The sequence below is a fragment of the Pan troglodytes genome, chromosome 2, assembly GCF_028858775.2.
Source record: "Pan troglodytes isolate AG18354 chromosome 2, NHGRI_mPanTro3-v2.0_pri, whole genome shotgun sequence".
Lineage (NCBI taxonomy): Eukaryota > Metazoa > Chordata > Mammalia > Primates > Hominidae > Pan > Pan troglodytes.
Window position 1 is genome coordinate 144,879,907 of NC_086015.1, and position 22,717 is coordinate 144,902,623.

Genomic DNA, 22,717 nt, shown 5'->3' on the forward strand with positions numbered 1-22,717 from the left:
GCCTCCCAAAGTGCTGGGGTTACAGTCATGAACCACCACGCCCACCCTAAAATCTTAATAAATGGGTTTAACAGCAATTTTGATAGATGTAGAGAGATAATTAGTAAAATAAGGACAGATCAGAAGAAAATATGAAGAAAGAATGAAGCATGAAATAACAAAAGAAAGAAAAGTCAGAAGAAAAGGTAAGAGACATAAGTAGATAAGCTGGTCACTGTGGCTTGTACCTGTAATTCCAGCATTTTGGGAGGCCAAAGTGGGAGTAACACTTGAGGCCATGAGTTTGAGACCTGCCTGAGCAACATAACAGGACCTCCTCTCTAAAAAACAAAACAAACAAACAAAAAATTTAATGAGCCAGATGTGGTGGCACATACCTGTAGTCCCAGCTACTCAGGAAACAGAGACAGGAAGATTGCTTAAGCTCAGGAGGTGGAGGCTACAGTGAGCCATGACCACACCATTGCACTCCAACCTGGACAACAGAGCAAGACCTTGTCTCAAAAAAAAAAAAAAAAAAAAAGAGAGAGACATAGTAGATAAGTGAGATAATCAACATATGTGTAATTGAAGTCCTAGAAGGAGAGGAGAATGAGAATGGGACAAAAGCAATACTTAACTAAACTGATGAAAGACATAAACCACAAATTCAAATAGAGTTATTAATCCCAAGAAGGTTAAACACAAAGAAAATTTAGAAACATCATAATAACACTATTAAAGACCAAAGAGAAAGAGAAAATATTAAAATTAGTCAGTGAAATCACACATTACCTTCAAAGGAGCTGCAATAAAACTGGTATCTGACTTTTCAACAGAAACAATGGAAGTCAGTTACCAATAGAATATCTTCAAAATGCTGGAGGGAAAATGCCAACTAAGAATTCTACGCCCAACAAAAATAGTTTTCAAAAATGGAAGTGAAACAAAGACATTGTCAGACCAACAGAAACTGGAAGAATTTGTCACAAGCAGATCTTCCCTAAAAGACATACTAAAGCACATTCTTCAAAGAAAAATGATCCCAGATAGAAGGTTGGAGGTGCAGGAAGAATCAAAGAGCCATGAAAATGGCTTTCTTATAGAACTTAAGGGGGCTCCAAGATGGCCAAATAGGAACAGCTCCAGTCTACAGTTCCCAGGGTGAGCGACAAAAAAGATGGGTGATTTCTGCATTTCCAACTGAGGCACCGGGTTCATCTCACTGGGGCTTGTCAGACAGTGGGTGCAGGACAGTGGGTGCAGCCCACAGAGCATGAGCCAAAGCAGGGCGAGGCATCGCCTCACCCGGGAAGTGCAAGGGGTCAGGGAATCCCCTTTCCTAACCAAGGGAAGCCGTGACAGACAGCACCTGGAAAATCAGGTCACTCCCACCCTAATACTGCACTTTTCCAATGGTCTTAGCAAACGGCACACCAGGAGATTATATCCTGCACCTGGCTCGGACGGTCCCATGCCCTCAGAACCTTGCTCATTGCTAGCACAGCAGTCTGAGATCCAACTGCAAGGTGGCAATGAGGCTGGGGGAGGGGCATCCGCCACTGCTGAGGCTTGAGTAGGTAAACAAAGCAACCGGGAAGCTCGAACTGGGTGGAGCCAACCGCAGCTCAAGGAGGCCTGCCTGCCTCTGTAGACTTCACCTCTGGCAGCAGGGCATAGCTGAACAAAAGGCAGCAGAAACTTCTGCAGACTTAAACGTCCCTGTCTGACAGCTTTGAAGAGAGTAGTGGCTCTCCCAGCACAGAGTTTGAGATCTGAGAACAGACAGACTGCCTCCTCAAGTGGGTCCCTGACCCCTGAGTAGCCTAACTGGGAGGCACCTCCCAGTAGGGACCAACTGACACCTCATACGGCCTGGTACCCCTCTGAGACAAAGCTTCCAGAGGAACAAACAGACAGCAACATTTGCTGTTCAGCAATATTTGCTGTTCTGCAGCCTCCGCTGCTGATACCCAGGCAAACAGGGTCTGTAGTGGACCTCCAGCAAACTTCAACAGACCTGCAGCTGAGGGTCCTGACTGTTAGAAGGAAAACCAACAAACAGAAAGGACATCCACACCAAAACCCCATCTGTATGTCACCATCATCAAAGACCAAAGGTAGATAAAACCACAAAGATGGGGAGAAACCGGAGCAGAAAAGCTGAAAATTCTAAAAATCAGAGCACCTCTTCTCCTCCAAAGGAATGCAGCTCCTCACTAGCAACAGAACGAAGCTGGATGGAGAATGACTTTGACGAGTTGAGAGAAGAAGGCTTCAGACGATCGGTAATAACAAACTTCTCCGAGCTAAAGGAGGATGTTCGAACCCATCGCAAAGAAGCTAAAAACCTTGAAAAAAGATTAGACAAATGGCTAACTAGAATAAACAGTGTAGAGACCTTAAATGACCAGATGGAGATGAAAACCATGGCACAAGAACTACGTGACACATGCACAAGCTTCAGTAGCCGATTTGATCAACTGGAAGAAAGGGTATCAGTGATTGAAGATCAAATAAATGAAATGAAGCGAGAAGTTCAGAGAAAAACGAGTAAAAAGAAATGAACAAAGCCTCTAAGAAATATAGGACTATGTGAAAAGACCAAATCTATGTCTGATTGGTGTACCTGAAAGTGACGGGGAGAATGGAACCAAGTTGGAAAACACTCTTCAAGATATTACCCAGGAGAACTTCCTCAACCTAGCAAGGCAGGCCAACATTCAAATTCAGGAAATACAGAGAACGCCACAAAGATACTCCTCAAGAAGAGCAACTCCAAGACACATAATTGTCAGATTCACCAAAGTTGAAATGAAGGAAAAAATGTTAAGGACAGCCAGAGAGAAAGGTCAGGTTACCCACAAAGGGAAGCCCATCAGACTGACAGTGGATCTCTTGGCAGAAACTCTACAAGCCAGAAGAGAGTGGGGGCCAATACTCAACATTCTTTTTTTTTTTTTTTGTACTTTAAGTTCTAGGGTACATGTGCACAATGTGCAGGTTTGTTACATATGTATACATGTACCATGTTGGTGTGCTGCACCCATTAACTCATCATTTACATTAGGTATATCTCCTAATGCTATCCCTCCCCGCTCCCTCAACCCCACAACAGGCCCCGGTGTGTGATGTTCCCCTTCCTGTGTCCAAGTGTTCTCATTGTTCAATTCCCACCTATGAGTGAGAACATGCAGTGTTTGGTTTTTTGTCCCTGTGATAAGGAAAGAATTTTCAACCCAGAATTTCATGTCCAGCCAAACTAAGCTTCATAAGTGAAGGAGAAATAAAATCCTTTACAGACAAGCAAATGCTGAGAGATTTTGTCACCACCAGGCCTGCCTTACAAGAGCTCCTGAAGGAAGCACTAAACATGGAAAGGAACAACTGGTACCAGCCACTGCAAAAACATGCCAAATTGTAAAGACCATCGATGCTAGGAAGAATCTGCATCAACTGATGAGCAAAATAACCAGCTAACATCATAATGACAGGATCAAATTCACACATAACAATATTAACCTTAAATGTAAATGGGCTAAATGCTCCAATTAAAAGACATAGACTGGCAAATTGGATAAAGAGTCAAGACCCATCAGTGTGCTGTATTCAGGAGACCCATCTCACATGCAGAGACACACACAGGCTCAAAATAAAGGGATGGAGGAAGATCTACCAAGCAAATGGAAAACAAAACAAAAAAAAAAGCAGGGGTTGCAATCCTAGTCTCTGATAAAACAGACTTTAAACCAACAAAGATCAGAAGAGACAAAGAAGGCCATTACATAATGGTAAAGGGATCAATTCAACGAGAAGAGCTAACTATCCTAAATATATATGCACCCAATACAGAAGCACACAGATTCATAAAGCAAGTCCTTAGAGACCTACAAAGAGACTTACACTCCCACACAATATTAATGGGACTTTAACATCCCACTGTCAACATTAGACAGATCAACGAGACAGAAAGTTAACAAGGATATCCAGGAATTGAACTCAGCTCTGCACCAAGTGGACCTAATAGACATCTACAGAACTCTCCACCCCAAATCAACAGAATATACATTCTTCTCAGCACCACATTGCACTTATTCCAAAATTGACCACATAGTTGGAAGTAAAGCACTCCTCAGCAAATGTAAAAGAACAGAAATTATAACAAACTGTCTCTCAGACCACAGTGCAATCAAACTAGAACTCAGGATTAAGAAACTTACTCAAACCACACAACTACATGGAAACTGAACAACCTGCTCCTGAATGACTACTGAGTACATAACAAAATGAAGGCAGAAATAAAGATGTTCTTTGAAATCAGTGAGAACGAAGACACGACATACCAGAATCTCTGGGACACATTTAAAGCAGTGTGTAGAGGGAAATTTATAGCACTAAATGCCCACAAGAGAAAGCAGGAAAGACCTAAAATTGACATCCTAACATCACAAGTAAAAGAACTAGAGAAGCAAGAGCAAACACATTCAAAAGCTAGCAGAAGGCAAGAAATAACTAAGATCAGAGCAGAACTGAAGGAGATAGAGACACAAAGAACCCTTCAAAAAATCAATGAATCCAGGAGGTGGTTTTTTGAAAAGATCAACAAAATTGATAGACCGCTAGGAAGACTAATAAAGAAGAAAAGACAGAAGAATCAAATAGATGAAATAAAAAATGATAAAAGGGATATCACCACCGATCCCAAAGAAATACAAACTACCATTAGAGAATACCATAAACACCTCTATGCAAATAAACTAGAAAATCTAGAAGAAATGGATAAATTCCTGGACACATACACCCTCCCAAGACTAAACCAGGAAGAAGTTGAATCCCTGAATAGACCAATATCAGGCTCTGAAATTGAGGCAATAATTAATAGCCTACCAACCAAAAAAAGTCCATGACCAGACAGATTCACAGCCAAATTCTACCAGAGGTACAAGGAGGAGCTGGCACCATTCCTTCTGAAACTATTCCAATCAATAGAAAAAGAGGGAATCCTCCCTAACTCATTTTATGAGGCCAGCATCATCCTGATACCAAAGCCTGGCAGAGACACATCAAAAAAAAGAGAGAATTTTAGAGCAATATCCCTGATGAACATCGATGCAAAAATCCTCAATAAAATACTGGCAAACCAAATCCAGCAGCACCTCAGAAAGCTTTTCCACCATGATCAAGTGAGCTTCATCCCTGGGATGCCAGCCTGGTTCAACATACGCAAATCAATAAATGTAATCCAGCATATAAACAGAACCAAAGACAAAAACCACATGATTATCTCAACAGATGCAGAAAAGGCCTCTGACAAAATTCAACAGCCCTTCATGCTAAAAACTCTCAATAAATTAGGTATTGATGGAACGTATCTCAAAATAATAAGAGCTATTTATGACAAACCCACAGCCAATATCATACTGAATGGGCAAAACTGGAAGCATTCCCTTTGAAAACTGGCACAACACAGGGATGCCCTCTCTCACCACTCCTATTCAACATAGTGTTGGAAGTTCTGGCCAGGGCAATCAGGCAGGAGAAAAAAATAAAGGTATTCAATTAGGAAAAGAGGAAGTCAAATTGTCCCTGTTTGCAGATGATGTGATTGTAGATTTAGAAAACCCCATCGTCTCAGCCCAAAATCTCCTTAAGCTGATAAGCAACTTCAGCAAAGTCTCAGGATATAAAATCAATGTGCAAAAATCACAAGCATTCTAATACACCAATGACAGACAAACAGAGAGCCAAATCATGAGTGAACTCCCATTCACAATTGCTTCAAAGAGAATAAAATATCTAGGAATCCATCTTACAAGGGATATGAAGGAACTCTTCAAGGAGAATTACAAACCACTGCTCAACGAAATAAAAGAGGACACAAACAAATGGAAGAACATCCCATGCTCATGGATAGGAAGAATCAATATCATGAAAATGGCCATACTGCCCAAGGTAATTTATAGATTCAATGCCATCCCCATCAAGCTACCAATGACTTTCTTCACAGAATTGGAAAAAAAACTACTTTAAAGTTCATATGGAACCAAAAAAGAGCCCACATTGCCAAGACAATCCTAAGCCAAAATAACAAAGCTGGAGGCATCACGCTACCTGACTTCAAACTATACTACAAGGCTACAGTAACCAAAACAGCATGGTACTGATACCAAAACAGAGATATAGACCAATGGAACAGAACAGAGCCCTCAAAAATAATACCACACATCTACAACCATCTGATCTTTGACAAACCTGACAAAAACAAGAAATGGGGAAAGGATTCCCTATTTAATAAATGGTGCTGGGAAAACTGGCTAGCCATATGCAGAAAGCTGAAACTGGATCCCTTCCTTACACCTTATACAAAAATTAATTCAAGATGGATTAAAGACTTAAATGTTAGACCTAAAACCATAAAAACCCTAGAAGAAAACCTAGGCAATACCATTCAGGACATAGGCGTGGACAAGGACTTCATGACAATGGCAACAAAAGCCAAAATAGACAAATGGGATCTAATTAAACTAAAGAGCTTCTGCACAGCAAAACAAACTACCATCAGAGTGAACAGGCAACCTACAGAATGGGAGAAAATTTTTGCAATCTACCCATCTGACAAAGGGCTAGTATCCAGAATCTACAAAGAACTTAAACAAATTTACAAGAAAAAATCAAACAACCCCATCAAAAAGTGGGTGAAGGATATGAACAGACACTTCTCAAAAGAAGATATTTATGCAGCCAACAGACACATGAAAAAATGCTCATCATCACTGGCCATCAGAGAAATGCAAATCAAAACCACAATGAGATACCATCTCACACCAGTTAGAATGGCGATCATTAAAAAGTCAGGAAACAACAGGTGCTGGAGAGGATGTGGAGAAATAGGAACACTTTTACACTATTGGTGGGACTGTAAACTAGTTCAACCATTGTGGAAGACAGCATGGTGATTCCTCAAGGATCTAGAACTAGAAATATCATTTGAACCAGCCTTCCCATTACTGGGTATATACCCAAAGGATTATAAATCATGCTGCTATAAAGACACATGCACATGTATGTTTATTGTGGCACTATTCACAATAGCAAAGACTTGGAACCAACCCAAATATCCATCAATGATAGACTGGATTAAGAAAAATGTGGCACATATACACCATGGAATACTATGCAGCCATAAAAAATGATGAGTTCATGTCCTTTGAAGGGACATGGATGAACCTGGAAACTATCATTCTGAGCAAACTATCACAAGGACAGAAAACCAAACACTGCATGTTCTCACTCATAGGTAGGAATTAAACAATGAGAACACTTGGACACAGGAAGGGTAACATCACGCACTGGGGCCTGTCGTGCGGTTGGGGGAGGGGGGAGGGATAGCATTAGGAGATATATCTAATGTAAATGATGGGTTAATGGGTGCAGCACACCAACACAGCACATGTATACATATGTAACAAACCTGCACGTTGTGCACATGTACCCTAGAACTTAAAGTATATGTATATATATATAAAAAAAGAACTGACTGTTAATTTTATATGGAGATATAAGTGGTGAAGAATAAGCAAGACAATCTTGAACAGAAGATCACAGTTGGAGAATTTTCTCTAACAAACAGACGTTAAACACTTCTTATAGAGAGCTACAGAAATTAAGATAGTGTAATATTTCTACAAGTATAGGTAAGTAAACCAAGGGAAAGAATAGAAAGGCTGGAAACAGAGTCTTACCTATATGGACATTTAATTATTGACAAAGATGACAATACATAGTATCGAGGAAAAGATGATCTTTTCAATCGATGATAATGAGACCACTGGAGATAAGTGTGGGGGACAAAGAAGTTTGACCCCTACTTCACATCATACCCCCAAATCAATGCTGGCAGATTACAGAGTTGAAAGGCAAAACAATAAAGTTTCTAGAAGGTAATATAAGAAAATATCATCATGACTTTGGAGTGGAGAAACACTTTTTTTAAAGTACACAAAGAGCACTAATCGTAAAAGAAAAGATTGATTAAGTTAGACTCCATTAAAACTAACAAGTTTTGTTCATCAAGTATCACCATTAACAGAGTGAAAATGCAAGCTACAGTACTGGAAAAGATATTTGCTACATATATAATCAAAAAGGATTCTTAGGCAGGATGTATATATAACTCCCACACATCATTAAGAAAAAGACAAATTATCCAATAGAAACATGGTCAAGAAACTTGAATAGGAACTTCACAAAAAAAGAAACCTATCAAAATAGCCAATAAGAATATTAAGAGGTGCTCAACCTCATTAGGAATGAGTGGAATTCAAATAAAAAACATTAAGAGATACCAGTACACATCCACTGAAATAGTGAAAATAAAAGTACATCATCAAGTGTTGGTGAGGAATTGGAGCAACTGGAATTTTTATACACTGTGGTGGGAGTGTGTATTCGCACAGTCACCTTGGAAAACTGTACTGTAGTATCTACTGATTCCAAAGTCTGTGGTCCAGCAGTTCCACTCTAGGTATATATCCAACATGAATGTATGTACATGGGCACCAGGAGACTTAGAGAAAAATGTTCTTGGAAATCAAGAACTAGAAACAACCCAAATTTCCATCAACAATAGAATAAATAAATAAATTGTGGCATATTCATATAGTGAGACACTATGTAGCAATGAAAATGAACTAACTGTAGCTATACAAACATAAAATATGATGACTCTCACCAACATAATGTCTACAAATGAAGAGAGGCATAAACGAATGAATACTGTATGTTTGCATTTATGTAAAGTTCAAAAAACAGGTACAACTATAATGTTTGATTATCACAAAATTATGTTTAGGGAGGAAGGAGGAAGTAGAGAATAGGAAAGGACACTAGTAGTCATTTTCTAGTCTCTTACTTTAAAAAAATCCTTTATTTTATTTCTTTGAATGTGTTGAAGTTATTTTGTATTCTGTCTAATAGTTTCAATAATCTGAATTATTTGGGGCTGATATTGTGATCTCTTGCTTCTACTGGCTCTTACTCATGGTGACACCAATTTGTGTGTTTTGTGATTTCCTTTTTACTGTTAACTCATATTTCCTGGGAAAATGGTTGTGGCAATTTCCTGAGCTCTGGTTTGAAGAGAACTTCCTCTTCAGGGCTTGAATTTGTGTCTGCCATTCACTCCGGGTGCTACCATCCCAGGGTTATATTAAATTAAATTATTGACCTGTGATTTCTTTGAACCATCCAGATGGTTAATTAACGCAGGGTGCAAAACTGTATTAGAGCTAGTTTGTGAGTTCTCAGGAGATATATTTTTTCCTCATATTTATCAGTCTGAGATAGGCAATTTTCCCTAGGGTCCTTTGGGAAAAAAAGAGAGTTAGGTATTTATTTCTAGTTATCCTTACTCTAAAAGAAAAAACCTATGGCCCACTTTGTATTTGGGGCCATAACTTCATGTAGCATTTTCTACTGGACTCCTTGTCTCCAGTGTCTATGACTTTATCTCCTATTCCCTGGACTCCATGATCCATGAAAACCAACTACTGTTTGAGTGATACTCTCAAAGGAAAGCTGGAGTCAGTGCTCTGCATACCCCACTGGGCTCCCACTTTCTCTCATTCATTGATCTTTGGGTATTCCTCACTAAACTGCCAGCCCATCGACACATTTTAAAAAGATATATATATTTTTTTAAATCCTTAGAAGAAAACATAGAGGAAAAGCTTCATCACCTTGGATTTGGCAATTATTTCTTGGAAATGACACCAAAGGCACAGGCAAAAAAAAAGAAAAAGTAGATAAATTTGGCTACATCAAAATGTAAAACTTCCGTACACCAAAGGACGTAATCAATGAAGTGAAGAGGCAAACTTATGGAATGAGAAAAAATAATTGCAAGTTGTATATCTGATAAGGGGTTAACATCTAGAATATATATATATATATAACTATTACAACTTTGCCGGGTGTGGTGGCTCATGAGAGTTCGAGACCAGCCTGGCAACATGGTGAAACCCTATCTCTACAAAAAATTAGCCAGGCATGCTGGCATGTACCTGTAGTCCCAGCTGCTCAGGAGATTGTGGTGGGAGGATTGCCTGAGCCCGGGAGGTGGAGGTTGCAGTGAGCCGAGATCACACCACTGTACTCCAGCCTGTCCTGTCATGGAAAAAAAAAAGAAAAGAAAAAAGAAAAAAAACCTGCTACAGCTCAACAACAAAACAGCAAGCAACCTGATTTTTTTTTTTTTTTTGATATGGTGTCTCGCTGTGTCACCTAGGCTAGAGTGCAATGGTGTGATCCATCTCAGCTGACTGCAACCTCCGCCTCTCAGGTTCAAGCGATTCTCATGCCTCAATCTCTCGAGTAGCTGAGACTACAGGTGCACACCACCATGCCTGGCTAATTTTTTTTTTTTTTTTGTATTTTTAGTAGAGACATGGTTTTACCATGCTGGGCAGCCTGGCCTCAAACTCTTGACCGCAAGCGATCCACCTGCTTTGGCCTCCCAAAGTGCTGGGATTACATGTGTGAGCCATCATGCCTGGCCACAACCGGATTTAAAATAGGCAAGGAATTTAAATAGACATTCATCAAAGAAGATATACAAATGGCCAATACATGCATGAAAAGATGTTCAACATCACTAATCACTAAGGAAATGCAAATCAAAACCACAATGACATGCCAACTTCACTATCAAAAAAACAAACAAAAAAACCACCCAGAAAATAACAAGTTTTGGCAAGGATGTGGAAAAGTTGGAACCTTGGGCACTGTTTGTGGCAATGTAAAATGGTGCAGCCAGTACGGAAAACCGTACGACGGTTCCTCAAAAAATTAAAAATAGAATGACCATATAATCCAGCAATACCACTTGTGAATATATACCCCAAATAATTAAAAACAGGATCTCAAAGAGAGACTTCTATACCCATGTTGACAGCAGCATTATTCATGATAGCCAAAAGTTGGAAGCAACCCAAGTGTCCATCAACAGATGAATGAATAAACAAAATGTGTTGTATACAGACAATGGAATATTATTCAGCCTTAAAAAGGAAGGAAATTCTGACACATGTTGCAGCATGAGATAAACCTTGAGGACATTGTGCTAAGTGAATAAGCCAGTCACAAAATGACAAATACTGTAGAATTCCACTTACGTGATGGACCTAGAGTAGTCAGATTTATACAGAGAGAAAACAGAATGGTGGTTACCAGGGTCTGCGGAAAGAGGAGAATAGGGAGTTATTGTTTAATAAGTAGAGTTTCAGTTTTGTAAGATGAAAAGAGTTCTGGAGATGGATGGTGGTTAGGATTGCACAACAATGTGAATGCTTCATGCCACTGAACTGTATACTAAAAATGGCTAAGGTGGTAAATGTTATGTGCATTTTGCCACAGTTAAGAAATACATTTTTTGGCCAGGCTCAGTGGCTCACGCCTGTAATCCCAGCACTTTGGGAGGCCGAGGTGGGTGGATCACGAGGTCAGGAGATCAAGACCATCCTGGCCAACATGGTGAAACCCTGTCTCTACTAAAAATACAAAAATTAGCTGGGTGTAGTGGTGCGCAACTGTAATCCCAGCTACTCGGGAGGCTGAGGCAGGAGAATCACTTGAACCAGGGAGTTGGAGGTTGCAGTGAGCTGAGATGGTGCCACTGCACCCCAGCTTGACAACAGAGTGAGACTCTGTCTCAAAAAAAAAAAAAAAAGAAAGAAATACATGTATAAGTTACTTTAAATATGTATCCTGCAATTTTAGTTGCTTTTATTCAGAGTGTCAGTCAGGGTACCCAGTCCACTCAAGCTGGAAATAAGATGCTGTCCATGCATGTTAAAAGTGATCCTTAATATTTCCTTAAATGTAGCCCTCTTGCTAATCTGGAGGCTGCTGAGGAATTCTATCTTGGATAGCATGGTCCTTGCCCATGGCAGTACTGGTGCCGAAGGAGTGACGTGTAAACCTCTGATTAGGAGCTTTAGGACCCAGTCAAGAGCCCATTTAGCACAGACTGATGTTAACATAGGCACTGACATGCCACATTGATTGGCTCCTCTGTCAGAAACACAGCTTGCAGAATCCAGTCCAGCACTCAAATGAGGCACCTGTCATTAAAGAGGCCTTGGGCACCAGCTCTGTAGTTAAGGTCACAAGTGCCTTTTTAATCTCTGCCAAGGTATAATTTGGAATCCTATATCTGACCATGTCATTGCCTCAAAAAACTCTGAATTCTCCAAACTCCACCAAAGCTTCTTCTAGGCTTAAATTCTGAAATGAAGGATCCTCAGGTTGTGATGACTCTAATTGCTAAAAGGTGGCCTGTTCACGACATTCTCGTGATTTACATTTTTAAATACCCTCTCCTTTCATTAGGTGGGGATTTATCTGTCATTGGTATCCATTGTTACCACAGGAAATGACCTGGCCTTGGGCCCTCCACACAGGAAACTGTGGGAACCTGGGCTGGCTCCAGTGCTCATGTGTTGGCTCCAATCCAACACTCCAATCCAATACAGTGACTCTTTGTTTTAAAGGGAAACTATTTTATTTTCATGCCACCTTTTCCTTAGATAATTAGAAAGTTATCTTGGGGCAAAAATGTTGAGGTAATTAACATGATGGACTTGAAAGCAACATTTTAAAGCACAGAGCATAGTTGTCATCATTATGTAAGCATTTTTTATATCTTGCATTCTTAGGCTTTGCTTCTGGAATTGAAAGGGCACACCACCTGCCTGTTTACCACCCTAGAAATCATTGATTGCAAGATGGATCTGTGGTCTCTAGAGCGACTTGGGAAGGCTCTGCGGTTCAGTAGTTTGCATTCTCTTGTCCTCGATTACTGCAAGTAAGGCTGGAATTCCTGCAGGGCTCTTACAGCTGTCAGCTGGGGGAAGCAAAGATGGGGAGGGTTGGGGGGGTTGCATGTCCAGTTTCCTTGCACCTTATCAAGGCATGGCTGAAGAGGACCCTCTAAAACCTTAGAGTTAATGTTTCTGAGTAAATATTAGAGTTCTCAAGAAGAGTCACTTTCATTTATTTATTCTTTCAACAGATATTTGTTGAAGGCTAGTTTATGCAAGATATTGTGCTCAGTGCTAAGAAAGATACAAATATAGAAGGCAATGCTGCTGTTCCAGGGTGTCCTTGGTACAGTAGAGAAGAGATGCTCTTAATGCAAGGTAGAAAATCTGAAGACCACAAAAGATGTCCATGTATATTATTTTGGTAGTTTGGACAAGGGAAACCACAATTCCCTAGGTGACGGGTCAATATTCACCAGATGAGGAGGTAGAAAGAAAGGTGTGGTGGGCTGGTCACAGTGGCCCTCACCTGTAATCCCAGCATTCTGAGAGGCTGAGATGGGAGGATCACTTGAGCTGAGGTGGGGGATGAAAGCTGCGGTGAGCCGAGATCATATCACTGCATTCCAGCCTGAGTGACAGAGCAAGACTCTGTCTCAAAAAGAAAACAGAAGAGAGAAAGAAAGAGGAAGGAAGGAGGGGAGGAAGGAAGGAGGGAAGGAAGGAAGAAGGAAAGAAGGAAGGAAGGGAGGGAGGGAGGGAAAGAGGGAGGGAAAGGTGTGGTGTTGGGGAGGAGTGGAGCAAGTCCTTCAGAGCTGGGGTATCAAGCATGTTAAGGGAATGTCCACAAGATGAGAATAATAATAATATTTCCAGCTAATGGTTAATGAGTGTTTATTGTGTGCCAAACACGATGCAGGAATGAGCTCATTTATCCTCCCAACAACCTCATGAGCTATGCACCATTACTATCCCTAGACTGTGGATGAGGTCCACAGACTTGTTCAAGGCTATTCAGTCCCCCGGGGATGGAACCTTGATATGGATTCAGGTTGTCTGAATCAGAGCCCACCTCCGATTCATGACACTAGATTGTCCGGGGTCTATAAGTTGCCATCCACAAACAACTTCAAACTGTGTGTACCATCTGGAGTAAGTCACAGAACCTTTCTGGTCTGTAATGAAATGATCTCCCCCACTCCAGGAGTCTGTGATTCTGTGACTCTTCCCATGCAATTGGGTGGGGCCTTAGACTCAAAAGGCCAGTGGGCTGTGAGGAGAGAGAGGAGATTCGAGCCTGAGAAGTGGTAGCCCAGAGACACAGAACTGGGATCCCGTCAGGGCCCTGGTGGTAAAAGCTGGGGAGAGGGCGTTCTCTGTGGAGGTTCTCAGGGTTTCTGAAATGCTGGGAGGAACGTCAGGCAGGGTCTTGTAACAGGGGGCAGCAGGAGCCCAATGCACACAGGACACCATGCAGTGACTGTAGGATCTGCTTGCGAGTCCCCCAGTTTCCCACACTATTGGGCAGCACCAGCCCCACTGCTAAGAGACCCCTCCAGGCCCCAGCTCCTGGGAGGGGCACCCAGAGACCTGCACTGGTGGGAAGAGAGAAGGAAGAAAGAAGGAATTCTCTTCTTCAGGAGACAACTTGTTGTAATAGTCAGATGACATACTGCCACTGACGCCAGGACACCTAGTGTTGTCAGGGTTGCCTAGCTGGGAATCACCACCCGAGACCTTAACACTGGTAACATTGCAGGATACTGGCCTCTGGGAGGTTGCAGTTCTCTCCTCACTGTCTCCACTGAGGCTGTGAGGTCCATCAGACAGTCCTTCTTTCTCACACAAGCTGCATCCCCATGCCCACCTTGGTAGGTGGCTCAGGGAAGGCCCTCAGTCATTACTTGTTCATGAATTGATACATGTTAAAAGTTATTTCTGTTCATCTTACCCACCTCATTTTAAGGTTCAAGCTTTGACATTCCAAATTCCTTAAAGATGTTGCTTTCCTTCACCAAGCCTCGGTTTCCTGACCCATGGCTTTTACCATTACCTCCCCGCAGAGGCTGTGGTTGAGGCACAAGATTTCACTTTGCAAAGTAAAGCCTGCAATGCAAGAAGAGGGAACAGCCCTGCTGGGAGTCTCTAGGACTCCACCTGTCTCTGCCCTTCTCTGTAGCTCTTCTCTCTGGGGTTTAGAGTTTGTTCTCCATCCGCTGCCTGGATTGGGTAGTTCCAACCATCTTCTGCTCCCTTTACCCAGGAGGCAGACTTCCGGCCCTTTCCCTCATGCCCAGGCTACCCACTATGGCCAACCCAGCCCACCCGCATAGCCAGCCCTGGCCCTGGAAGCTCAAATTAGGGATCAGCAGAAATGCCGCTAATTATCCTGGAAAGGGCTTTACAATTAGTAATCCAGTGAGTGGCACAGGTTTGTTTGTTTTTTTTTGTTTTTGAGATGGAGTCTCACTCTGTCGCCCAGGCTGGAGTGCAGTGGCACGATCTCGGCTCACTGCATGCTCCGCCTACCGGGTTCACACCATTCTCCTGCCCCAGCCTCCTGAGTAGCTGGGACTACAGGCACCCGCCACCACGCCCAGCTAATTTTTTTTGTATTTTTAGTAGAGATGGGGTTTCACCGTGTTAGCCAGGATGGTCTTGATCTCCTGACCTCGTGATCCGCCCACCTCGGCCTCCCAAAGTGTTGGGATTACAGGCATGAGCCACCGTGCCCGGCCCCACAGGTTTTAAAAGCCACTAATTTGGCCGGGCACGGTGGCTCATGCCTGTAATCCCAACACTTTGGAAGGCCGAGGCGGGCAGATCACCTGAGGTCAGGAGTTCGCGACCAGCCTGACCAACACGGTGAAACCCTGTCTCCACCTAATATACAAAAATTAGCCAGGTGTGGTGGCATGTGCCTGTAATCGTTGGTGAATTTCAGAGCAAGACTCTCTCAAAAAAAAAAAAAAAGAAAAAGAAAAAAAGTCACTAATTTGTTTCTATTGTGAAAATTGTCAGATTAAAATGGAGTCACTTGTGTTGAACAACAACAACAAGAAAACCTGACAAACAGAGCCAGGGAAGGCCATGAAAGAAGGGCTCTCATGCATAAATGCCTGGCAACAAGAACTATCACAAAAGACCCTGCAGCAACCACAGCCTTGCACAAGGCCATCATAACCTTACACAAAAAAATACTTCTACAAGGACATCTACCCAGCAACTGTCCAACCTTAGTCTGGTGCCACCCTTGTTATTGATCCTTGTAGTCAAGGATAATTATCTGAAAACAATGATGTAATCCTCCTCACTTTTCATTGAAAGACCTTTGTCTTCCTCTGCCTCCCTGAATATGCGCATAGTTTACCATGGCCTGTGTATTCCCATTCCCATTGCAATTCTGGTTCTGAATAAACAGGCTCCTTTTAGAGAGCTTCTCTGTTATTTAAGTTGACACTGTCATTTCTTTTTAGATTTGGAAATGAAGAACTTGAGAGCATTTTCTCAGGCCTGGAGAACAACCAAAGGCTTCAAGGCCTCAGTCTGCGTTACTGTGGTCTGGGACCTCAGAGCGGGCTAAGGCTGGGTTCGGTCATCAGCCAGAGTGCCATTTGGTGAGACGTGTCCCCCACTGCCCCCTTCTAATCTTGGCTCTATTCTGTCTTGAGTTATACAATCTGTTATAATTCTAATAATCTTTTCTCCGCTCTTGTTATTTTTGCTTGCCTTTTCTTAACCATAAGAGAAGGTCCTTTAGTTGAGTTTGAAAATCAGTGGTGTCATACTGAATGCAGGTGTTTGACCAGCTGACATGGTCACTAGGTCTATTTTTTATGACATGGCCTATTATTAATTAATTAATTATGATTATTCCTTATTATTTTATGACTAGGTATATTATTTCATCAGATGAAAACCTTAAATCCAATTTTTTTTTTTTTTGAGACGGAGTCTTGCTCTGTCACCCAGGCTGGAGTGCAGTAGCACAATCTCAGCTCACTGCAAGCTCCGCCTCCCGGGTTCATGGCATTCTGATGCCTCAGCCTCCCCAGCAGCTGGGACTACAGGTGCCCGCCACCACGCCCGGCTAATTTTTTTGTATTTTTAGTAGAGATGGGGTTTCACCATGTTAGCCAGGATGGTCTCTATCTCCTGACCTTGTGATCCGCCCGCCTTGGGCTCCCAAAGTGCTGGGATTACAGGCGTGAGCCACCGTGCCCAGCCCTTAAATCCAAATTTGAGGAAGTAGAACTAACATAAAATAAACAGTGTGTTCTGCTCCCTTCCCCAGCGAGCTGTTCCTTGATGGCAATTACTTGGAATGTTCCGGAGCACTGGCTCTTCTCAGGCCCATAGCAGGCTTTGCGGAGACACAGGGGAAAGACCAGCCAGCCCCAGGCTCACCAGACGCTGGAAATCCCCCTCAGCGGCTCCAAGGTAAGTGCTGAGGAAGTTGGCACTAAAATCCTGTTGGTGCCACCTAAAAGGAGGACGCTTTGCTCTGTGATTAAAAGTGACCTTCTCAGTGGTCAAGTGTGATTCTTCTTCTTGAATATGTGTGGGAGACAAAATAATGGCTCCCAAAGATGTCTTTGCCCTAATCTTCAGAACCTGTGAATATGTCGCTTCACATGGCAAAAGGGACTCTGCCTGTGTGAGTTAAGGATGAGAGAGGGAGATCATCTTGAATCATCCTCGTGGGTCCAGTGTAATCACGAGGATCATGATAGGAGGGAGGCAGGAGAGTCAGAGAAGATGTGACCATGGAAGCAGAGGTTAGAGTGATGTGAGGAAGGGGCCAGGAGCTGGGGTATGTAGGTGGCCTCTACAAGGTGGAAAAGGCAAGTAAACTAATTTTCCCCAGGGCCTTTAAAGGAATACAGCTCTGCTGACACCTTGACTTTCGCCTTTAAGACCTATTTCAGAGTTCAGACCTCCAGAACTATAGGATCAGAAACTTGTGTTGTTTTAAGGCACTAAGTGTGTGGTCATTTGCAACAGCAGCAATAGAAAACTACTATAGTGTGTTAATCTGATTCTTTAGGTTAAAAGTGAAAGCAACCCAAACAGGATTAAAGACCAGTATGGGTTTATAGGCTGACATAACTGGGACATCCATGGGTACAGCTGTCTTCAGAGATGACCGAATTCAGGGGCTCAAAATTTGCTGCTCTTGACTCTACTTCCCTTCCAAGGGTTGGCCTTTCTCCCTCCGGCTGCAGCCAGGCTTTCTCCAAGCAGGAAAAGACAGCTGATGTGCCTGCCAACAGTCCCAGGGCTACATCATCATGACTGTAATCAAACAGAAAGTGAAAGCTTCGTTCTTCCAATGACTATGTGTCAAATCCCATACGGAGATTCTGATTGACCCTCCTTGGGTCACATACTGACCTCTTGGCCCAATCTCAGGTCAGGGTGAAATGTGATTGGCCGGGATGCATCCCACGCCCATCCTGGAGGGTAGAGCACTGTGACGGGCAGCCCTGCCAGCACCACTGGATTTGCAGTGGGGAATTGGCAGTCCCCCAAAGAGTAGGCAGATGGGAGGACAAATGCAGGACAGACAAGAACAACAGCTGCTTACTCCCCTGTAAATGGCTTTCCATAGCTGACATTTAACTTCAGCCGACAGCCACATATTAGACAGTAGGGTGAGGAGTAGATGGGAAAGAGAGGCTAAATCTGGCAACCCTCTTCCATCCCCATCACGTGTGAACAAGGTTTCTCAGCATTTCAACTATAACAATGAAAAATGGAAATAGAATTGATGCTGAACTCTGCCTCATGCTAGCAGTAATATTCAATGAATACATGAATTCATTATAAAAACAAATAAATAAAACTGCACTATCCATCTCACTGAGCAATGCATTCAAAAAATTTATTTTTCTATGTAATTAGAATCAATTACATACTTCTAAAAATTGATGAAAAACTGGAGAAGAAACTTTTTTTTTTTTTTTGAGACAGGGTTTCACTCCGTCACCCAGGCTGGTGTGCCATGGTGTGATCTTGGCTCACCACAACCTCCGCCTCCCAGGTTCAAGCAATTCTCCTGCCTCAGCTTCCGGAGTAGCTGAGATTATAGGTGCAGGCCACCATCATACCCAGCTAATTTTTGTATTTTTAGCAGAGACAGGGTTTCTCTACACTGGCTGGGCTGGTCTCAAACTCCTGGACAGCAGCGATCCACCCATCTCAGCCTCCCAAAGTTGGGATTACAGCTGTAAGCCACCGCGCCCAGCCTGATCCCAAGAAATTTTGAAATTTGAGTATTTGTACATGTAACATTTTTATTACAAAGAAGTATAACAGGATTAGCTATAAAATCTTTTTTCTTTTTTTTTTTTTTTGAGATGCAGTCTTGCTCTGTCGCCCAGGCTGGAATGCAGTGGCATGATCTCGGCTCACTGCAAGCTCCACCTTCCGGGTTCACACCATTCTCCTGCCTCAGCCTCCCGAGTAGCTGGGACTACAGGCGCCCGCCACCTCGCCAGGCTAATTTTTTGTATTTTTAGTAGAGATGGGGTTTCACCGTGTCAGCCAGGATGGTCTCGAGCTCCTGACCTCGTGATCCACTCACCTCGGCCTCCCAAAGTGCTGGGATTTCAGGCGTGAGCCACCGCACCTGGCCTATAAAATACTTTTTAATACAAGATTTTACAGAATAAATAGAATGGAAATATATGTAAAACACAAGAAGAAAAGGGAATAATGTAAAAATGTCAATTGCTAAAGAAGAGTTTGCTCATGTTTTCTGATGTTGCGATATTCTGGTAAGTGATGGCGAGTATCAAATGGTTTGGTTTATATTCCATTTGATACACTTAAGGGAATGATATAACAGATTTTATTTTTAAATGTCACTATTTGCCATAATCTAAAAATCTCTTTTGAAAATTTAAAAGTGATGATGAACTGGGCCCGGTGGTTCATGCCTGTAATCCCTGCACTTTGGGAGGCTGAGGCAAGTGGATCACCTGAGGCCGGGAGTTCAAGACCAGCCTGATCAACGTGGAGAAACCCCATCTCTACTAAAAGTATAAAATTAGCTGGGTGTGGTGGCTTATGCCTGTAATCCCAGCTACTTGGGAGGCTGAGGCAGGAGAATCACTTGAACCTGGGAGGCAGAGGTTGCGGTGAGCCAAGATCGTGCCATTGCACTCCAGCCTGGGCAACAAGAGCGAAACTCCATCTCAAAAAAAAAAAAAAAAAAAAAAGTGACGTTGAAAATCTTAGATACTAACCTAAAAATGTGCAAGATGGTCCATAAACTTTTTAATATTCCTCTATGTTGTTATGGGAACAAAAATGTTTGAGACCACTACTTTTTGAGGAACAAATGTTTGATCTCCTGTTCTGTGAGCTACTCCCAGGCCTCTCGGTAACTCTTCCTTCTGGCCAGAGTCAGCCACAGGGGCTTTCAGTTGATGACAACCAAAGGGGCCCAAATGCCTTAGGACCCAATGACAAGTTTGTTTTCTTAATCATAATTACTTGTTACAGTGTAGAAATACAATTTTATTTGCTGTTTTTTGTTTTGTTTTGGTTTGTTTTGGTTTGGTTTGAGATGGAGTCTCACTTTGTCACCCAAGCTGGAGTGCAGTCGGGTGATCTCGGCTCACTGCAATCTCCACCTCCTGGGTTCAAGCTATTCTCCGGCCTCAGCTTCCCAAGTAGCTGGGATTATAGGCATAAGCCACCATGCCCGGCTAATTTTTATATTTTTTTTAGTAGAGATGGGCTTTCGCCATGTTGGCCAGGCTGATCTTGAACTCCTGACCTCAAATGATCCACCTGTTTTGGCCTCCCAAAGTGCTGGGATCACAGGCTTGAGCTACTGTGCCTGGCCTAAAATACTTTTTAATACAAGATTTTGCAGAATTAGTAGAATTGAAATATAAGTAATATGTCAATTTTTACATTATTCCCTTTTCTTCTTGTGGGCAGGAAAGGGTGCGGGTGGGCAGGGAGGCCTGTTGGGTGGCTGTTGACCTCTAGGAGAGAGCTGTCTACCCAGGTGAGACAAGGGCAATAGCGGGGAAGGCAGCGAGAAGCAGTCAGACTCTGCATTATCCCACTTCCTAACGGATTGGATGTAGGGTACAAGAGAAAGGAAGAGTCCAGAATGACTCCAGAGTGATATGTTCTAATATGTTGCTTTAAACATGCCAAAAAAGAGTTCCTCCCTGCTACATTCTTACTAATTCCAGGGCTTTGGAGTCACTTTTATAGACGGCAGCTTTGAAATGTAAAGAAGAAGCGACACAAGGCTGGCAGGATGGTTCTTGGGGCTCTACTTGGTTGCATGTTCACCCTGAGACTTTAAGGAAAGAAACACAAAAACCACAGGACCCAGCTGGGTGCAGTGGCTCACACCAGTAATCCCAGCACTTTGGGAGGCCAAGGCAGGCAGATCACTTGAGGTCAGGAGTTTGAGACCAGCCCGGCCAACATGATGAAACCCCGTCTCTACTAAAAATACAAAAAATTAGCCGAGTGGGGTGGTGCACACCTGTAATTCCAGCTACTCTGGAGGTTAAGGTGGGAGGATCACTTGAACCCAGGAGGCGAGGGTGCAGTGAGCCGAGATGGTGCCATTGCACTCCAGCCTGGGCGACAGGGCAAGACTCCATCTCAAAAAAAAAAAAAAAAAACAACACAGGACTGAACTGAAGTGAATGTGATCTTGACAAGAGGCCAGATCATTCTCTTTTGTGAGAAATATCTCTGCCTAAAGTGAACATAAAATAAAGGCCATAACCAACATCAAAGTGTGTCAGAAACCCATTCATTTGACTTTGAACAGGCTACTTTTTAAAAAGTCTTTTTTTTTCAACCAGCCAAACAGAGAGGAAGTTCAACTATGAACCAGATTACAAAATCGTCTGAAGCTGTAACAGTGAAAACTACCTCAGGGAAGAAAAAGAGAAAAAAAGGTATTTTTTCTGTTGTCGTTTCAACTGTTCCTTCCACTTCCCTCATCTTCTAAATCACTTCCTTCTTTCATGAGCTGTGTGTTCCACTACTAAGTAGTTGCACCAAACAGAGAAAAACTCAAGTGGAGAAAAAAGAACACTCAATGTCTTGTGACTTCATGTAAACCAAACACCAAATGGCTTTGCCACGGCCATCAGAGGAATTCATCTTTGACATATTCAACACTCCAAAAAAAAAAAAGAGTAATGGGGCCTCAGCTGGTTTGGGAATATCTCTGCAATGAACAGCCTGTGGAATCTGATCAATTCAGCTCACAGACTTCCATCCTATGATTTTTACTTAGAATCAGCAACTGTGTAATCTAGAAGGAATTTGAAGAAATCAACAACTCCATAACCTCTGAACTGGGTTAGACTATATGAGAAGCTATCTAAGTATTAAAGATGTGCAGCTAAGCATTAGGGACCCAGATTCTATCCCTGACACTTCCACTAATGTCTGGCTCTCAGAATCCTCTTCTGCAAAATGAGAACTTTTCACTCACAGGATCCTAAATTCCACCCCAGCTTTACCATTTTGAAATTCTAAAGAGACAACGCAAGATTATCACTGCGTGGTCATGAACACAGTCTTTGGGAAGCTCCTTGTGGAGGCTAATCTAAATTTGTGTTGTTCTGTTTTAGTCCGTTTTAAATGTTTTTCTCTACCATGAGTCTGGGGGAGGGCAACTGGCCCTTATAATGAAGCTTGTCACCTTTTGGCTTTCTCTTCTTCAATATTCATCTGTTTTTCTGCAGTCTTTTTCTGTCCTGGAAATTATCCTTATAACTCCTCCGTGAAATCTCATTGAATTAGAAAATTACAAATTCTTATGATCCAAAATGTCAAATGAAAATGTAAAGTAAGAAAATTCATCAGACTGGCCAGGTGTGGTGGCTCAAGCCTATAATCCCAGCACTTTGGGAGGCCGAAGCAGG

At 42.5% G+C, this 22,717-nt stretch overlaps 1 protein-coding gene across 3 annotated transcripts in view; it reads left to right on the top strand.

Annotated features, from left to right (window-relative positions):
* LOC746676 (uncharacterized) overlaps window positions 1-22,717 on the top strand; it is a 72,210-nt gene that overhangs the window by 8,293 nt on the left and 41,200 nt on the right. For all 3 annotated transcript variants that reach the window (XM_054682311.2, XM_016942083.4, XM_016942082.4), the window contains 4 exons: window positions 12,693-12,841; window positions 16,274-16,414; window positions 17,092-17,237; window positions 21,644-21,739. In XM_054682311.2, coding sequence (XP_054538286.1) covers window positions 12,693-12,841; window positions 16,274-16,414; window positions 17,092-17,237; window positions 21,644-21,739 — 532 coding nt within the window. The remainder of the gene's footprint in view (window positions 1-12,692; window positions 12,842-16,273; window positions 16,415-17,091; window positions 17,238-21,643; window positions 21,740-22,717) is intronic.